Raw genomic sequence first — 6000 nt, 5'->3', positions numbered from 1 at the left:
TCTGGAAAGGAACTTCAAAACCTGTGTTATATTCTCTAGAGTATCCTCTTAGGCCTCCAAGAGTAAACTGGATTAAGCTTCATTCAAATCCAACTCTGAAAGACTGAAACAGTCCCGTGCCAAAAACCAAAATGATTATAAATTAATGAGAATGATTTTCCTAGGTATTCTAAAAATAATTTTATGCACTGGCATCACAGACAGAGTCTACAAGTACTCCTAGTGTCATCCCACCAAACAGAATGCACTTTGTTCTGCTCTAGTCATTGCTCATATGTCATTTTGTTCCATAGCTTTGAGACAAAACCCAAGTGTATGTAAGAATTTAATATATGATAAAGGTAGTATCTGAAATCAGATACAAAGGGAGAATAACTAAATATAGAGATGGTAATAGTGATCATTTGAAAAAAGATTCTTAATTTTCATCAGTGTACTTCTCATATTGAAGCATGTAGTCTCCTTCAGAGGAAAAAAAAATTGCCACAATACCTAAAGATTGACTTCATATATTTTTAATATTTCTTAGATTTGTACGAACATAAAAATAGGTATACACTCTTTATTCTTACAGTTCTCACACAGCAATAAAAGTGAAAACATTTATAAATTAAGACCAATAAAATGCAAATTAATCACCTTAATATAACAAATAATGCTGTTTTGCTCAAATAATAAAAAATGTTTTACCCAAAAGAAATAAATCACAGGTATTTGGTTTAATAGCAAAAGCTGCAGTTTCAGATTCCATTCTACTTTCAAACTGTTTCTGAAATGTTTTTACTTTAATAATGATGAGAACAGTCATATAGTATCCCGTTCAAACTAGTATTGATAAATTGAAGCCTTTTTCTCCTTCTTTCAAAGTAATCAAAACAATTAACCAAACACATTAAATGTTAGCCCTCAAATGCCAATTTTAAAAGGTGTGAATTGACAGAATGAAAAATAACAATTGCCTTTATTGAAATCTGCATTAACTACTGAATCCAATTAGCTTTAGAATTTGGAACAGAAACATTTTTTACTATTTATTTGCTATTATACTTATTGCGAACTGTTGAAGTTCTAGGAGCCTCCCAACAAAAATGGTACTGACCATTAGGGTACAGATCTTTTCTGAATAAATTTTAGACCCTGTTATGTCAAGAACCACATCAAGTATATTATGTGTACAACAACAGCACACCATCATTTTTCTCATTCTCATGTAATCCATGTTCTGCAGCTTCCACAGTTTTATTTTTTTTCAAATCAGATTTTAATTTTGAATACTTAACACTATTGTTGATATGCATTTCACTTTCCTCATGTTTGCTAAGAATATGTGATAAATGCTGCCAATCTTTACACCCATTCTCATTCTTCAGTTGATTTTTTCCTTCCCCAAAGAGTTTGCAATATAAACAAAACACAGAATCTTTTGAAGTCGAATAAAGTAACCAGGATCTAGTGGTTTTATCACCATTTGGAAGAATTCGTGTGTAGTAAGTTTCTGAAAATTTCCTTCCTGTATTGTCTTTTGGAAAGTTAAAATTTCTTACTTGAGGTGGATCATTTTCAACAAGAATGTCCCGTTGTTTAGTATTCAAAATTCGGGGCCATGTACCTGGGTCTGTAGAAAGTACAACTGATATAATGCAGTCTTCTGATTTTTTCTCTTCCAGTGGCTCTTGAAATTTATCAGCTATGGTTAACACAGAAGAAGATGAATTCACATCCTGTTTGATCAGTGATGTATCTGTGCTATATTCTGCCAAAACCTGTAGCTCTGAAGTCTTTTCCTTTTTTTCTGGTATTCCCTCTTTTTTTTCTAAAAGAATATTCAGTGGTCCATATAATTTTCTTTCACTTTCTTCTCTAACAGCATTCCTTTTTCTGTTTTCTGATGCTGACAAATTTTTTGATTTTGTTTCCATCATCTGGGGAGAAATAGATTGCAATTTTATCTTAGAATTGTTAAAAAGAGGGGTGTCTGAGTGGCTCAGTCAGTTAAGCGTCTGCCCTCGGCTCAGGTCATGATCTCAGATTGTGAGATCAAGCCCCACATCAGGCTCCGTTCTCAGTGCAGTGTTGGCTTGAATTCTACCTCTCCCTCTGCCCCTCCCCCCTCTAAAATAAATTTTAAAAACAAAACCAAACCAACTAAAAGCTTTGTTTTGATTTAATCCTGAAAGCAACATTGGCAGCACTTAAGTAAAAAAAGCAGGAGCAACATAATCAAATTCATACTTAGAAAGATTGCTCCGATTGTATTATGGATTTCTAACTGTAAGGAAGACTAAGTGTACAGAGACAGAAGCTGCGGTAGTTTAATTCTGTCAAGAAATGATGGTGGTTATATATCTAGGATTGTAGAAGTAGAGATATGATTTAGAGTTGAGAAATATCTGGATTATTGGTAACTGAGTGGCTCTGGAGGCTAAGGAAGAGGAAGGAGGAGTAAAGAATGACGCTAAGTTTCTGCCTGGGCATCTGACTGAATGATGGGATCATTTATTGATAAAGGAAACAGAGTGAAAACAGGTTTGGAGTTTTGGTTTTAGACAAGGAATCTGAAGTATTTGTGGAACATTCAAATGGAGATTACAGATGGATATATTAGTCTAAAATTGAAAAAAGAAATAGCTACACAGAAAAGAAAAAAATTTAAAAAACAAAAAAAAAGGAAAGACCATGTACAGAAATATTTTGGAAATTATCAAATTTTATTAATTAAAACTATGGGATTGGATGCATCTGTATTGAAACAGCATATAAAAAAGCCAAGAGAAGGCCAATGACCACAGTTAGTGTTATTTTTAATATAACCAAACCCAAGCTTGCTCTTGTTTCTCCTTCCTGAGTTTCCTGGTAATGAATAGGTATTCAACTTGCTATAGTCATAATTCTCAATGGATGGCCATGACCCAACTGTATGACCTTGAGCAAGTTACCTGACCACTGAAGCTTCAATTTCTTTGGCAATAAAATGAAGATATCAACTGCACCTAACTAGGGAGACTCTTTAGATGATTAAATGCAAAAATACATGTAAAACTGTATCTGGCACCACAGTAAATTCATGTTAGCTATTATTATTGGCATGAACAGGATACCTGTGATCATCTGACAATTACTGATATGATCTAATACCAAGAACTGATAATAGGAAGACAAAAGTGGCTGAACCAAAGACTTATGGGTTTTCTGCTATTCTATGTTCCAAGATTAAACTGGTTATATCTTTCCCTATCTGTGTCTTCAGGCATCTTTCCGGGGACATTCATGAGACTCTGAAAATGAAATTCAAAAATACTCTAGTGCAGTACTACCTCCTCTCACAACCAACATTTTTACTGATGACCTCGGTGAAAACTGAAGCTAAGTAAAAAGCAGGTGAGGTAGGCACCAATTAACTAAAGTCTAAAAAAAAAAAGGAGGTAAAAAAACAAACAAACAAAAAACACTGCAAAGAAAGGTACCAAGATGAAGAGCACTATATTTATTGACAGAATCTCATTTTTACTTATTTTTTAAAAGATCTTATTTATTTATTTGACAGAGACAGAGGCAGCGAGAGAGGGAACACAAGCAGAGGGAGTGGGAGAGGGAGAAGCAGGCTTCCTGTCAAGCAGGGAGCCCGATACGGGGCTCAGTCCCAGAACGCTGGGATCACGACCTGAGCCAAAGGCAGATGCTTAACGACTGAGCCACCCAGGCATCCCCAGAATCTCATTTTACTCTCAGAAGTGTCATGTTAGGGGCGCCTGGGTGGCACAGCGGTTAAGTGTCTGCCTTCGGCTCAGGGCATGATCCCGGCATTATGGAATCGAGCCCATCAGGCTCCTCCACTATGAGCCTGCTTCTTCCTCTCCCACTCCCCCTGCTTGTGTTCCCTCTCTCGCTGGCTGTCTCTATCTCTGTCAAATTAAAAAAAAAAAAAAAAAAAAAAAAAGAAGTGTCATGTTAGATGGTTAGGTCACCTTATAAGGCTACTTATTCTGAAGATTACTAAACTGAATCAGATATAGATCCTGGCCTCAGGGAACCTACAGCTTATTAAGGGAGATAAGGCACATGTATAATTAAATATTCATGTCAGATGCAATAGAGCAAACTAAAGTTTTAGATGTGAGGTCAAATCTAGCTATGTGACTTTGGGTAAGACACTTTCTCTGAACTTCAGTAACTTTAACATATTGTAAAGGTTTTATTCAATCAAATTGAATATACATTTAATATAAAGCAATAACCAGTTATACCTGGTTAATCAAAACAAATAGCACTCCCCTATCATCTATACCCATGTCTCCTTTCCCAGAAGTCAATCATTTTCAACACTATTAGCCGATTCATTTGGTGTTTATGTCCAAATCTCAAAGTAACATGTCTGTATCACTATTTATTGGCTTTTCCTCCCAGTTTTTGGAATCACAAACCATGCCGTGCATCAACAGCAAACAAAGTAGGTCACTATAGGTGGCTGGACTGAAGGCAATCATGGCTGAGTTACAACAGGAGGGTGCACGCAGCCCACACAAGAGACACCCCTGGAGCATATGGTTCTGGTGACTAAGACAGATTGTGTTATAGGGCTCCATAGGACTTTTTCTACATAAGGCCATCATTTTTAAGACCAGGAGATAAAGCTGACCTTCTTAAAATGGAGAAACAAACACAGAAAATTAGACAAAATGAGACAGAGGAATATGGCCCAAATGAAAGAACAGGACAAAATTACAAAAAAGCTATATGAAATGGAGATAAGCAATATGCCTGATGAAGAATTTAAAGTAATGATCATAAAGATAGTCATTAGACTTAAGTATTAAGAGTGGATGAACTCAGAACTTCAACAAAAAGACAGAAAATACAAAAAAGAACCAACCAGAGCTGAAGAATTCAGTAACTGAAATAGAGGGAATGAACAGCAGATTAGAGGAAGAAGAAGAACAGATCAGAAATCTGGAAGAGTATTGGCAATCATTCAAGCTAAACAGCAAAAAGAAAAAAGAATAAAAAGTGAAAACAGGTTAAGGGAACTCTGCAACATCATTAAGCATAATAACATCTGCAGTGTAAGGATGCCAGAAGGAAAGTTATTTCAATAAATACTAGCTGAAAACATCCCTACTCTAGGAACGAAACAGGTTTAGGAAGCACAGAGAGCCCCTAACAAGATGAACCCAAGAAGGTCCATGCCAAGACACATAATAATGAAAATAGCAAAAAGTAATGATAAATGCAGAATTATTTATTTATTTATTTATTTTTTATTTATTTATTTATTTATTTATTTGACAGAGAGAGACACAGCCAGTGAGAGAGGGAATACAAGCAGGGGTAGTGGGAGAGGAAGAAGCAGGCTCCCAGCGGGGGAACCTGATCCTGATGTGGGGCTCGATCCTATAATACCGGGATCACGCCCTGAGCCAAAGGCAGACACTTAACGACTGAGCCACCCAGGCACCCCTAAATGCAGAATTTTTAAAGAAGCAAGAGAAAATAGTTATAAACAAGGGAAACCTAAGGTTATTAGCTCATTTTCCAGCAGAAACTTTGTAGACCAAAAGAAAGTGGTATGATATATTCAAAGTGATAAAGAAGAAACCTATAACCAAGAATACTTTACCCAGCAAGATTATCATTCAGAATAGGAGAAATAGTTTCCCAGAGAAACAAAAGTTAATGGAGTTCATCACCACTAAACCAGCCTTACAAGAATGTTAAACGGAATTTTTTTTTAAAAGATTTATTTGTTTATCTGAGAGAAAGAGAGCAAGACAGAGAGAGAGAGAGAGCAAGCACATGAGCAGAGAGGAGGAGCAGAGGGAGAGGGAGAAGCAGACTCCCTGCTGAGCAGGGAGGCCCATGTTGGGGCTCGATCCCAGGATCCTGAAATCATGACCTGAGCCAAAGATAGATGCTTAACTGTCTGAGCCATCCAAGCACCCCAGGAATTCTTCCTTTTAAAGATTTACTTACTTATTTTAGAGAGTGTGTGTACACATGCGGGGG

At 36.4% G+C, this 6000-nt stretch overlaps 1 protein-coding gene across 5 annotated transcripts in view; it reads right to left on the bottom strand.

Annotated features, from left to right (window-relative positions):
- Positions 1–499: 499 nt before the first annotated feature.
- The window catches only part of ZMYM5 (zinc finger MYM-type containing 5), a 44984-nt gene continuing 39483 nt past the window's right edge, over positions 500–6000 (bottom strand). For all 5 annotated transcript variants that reach the window (XM_026492942.4, XM_026492945.4, XM_026492944.4 and 2 more), the window contains exon 8: positions 500–1922. In XM_026492942.4, coding sequence (XP_026348727.1) covers positions 1167–1922 — 756 coding nt within the window. In that variant the 3' untranslated portion in view covers positions 500–1166. The remainder of the gene's footprint in view (positions 1923–6000) is intronic.

This window comes from Ursus arctos, unplaced genomic scaffold (genome assembly GCF_023065955.2).
Source record: "Ursus arctos isolate Adak ecotype North America unplaced genomic scaffold, UrsArc2.0 scaffold_10, whole genome shotgun sequence".
Classification (NCBI taxonomy): domain Eukaryota; kingdom Metazoa; phylum Chordata; class Mammalia; order Carnivora; family Ursidae; genus Ursus; species Ursus arctos.
The sequence above is the reverse complement of the archived record's forward strand: the minus strand, read 5'-3'. Positions and strand labels throughout refer to the sequence as shown.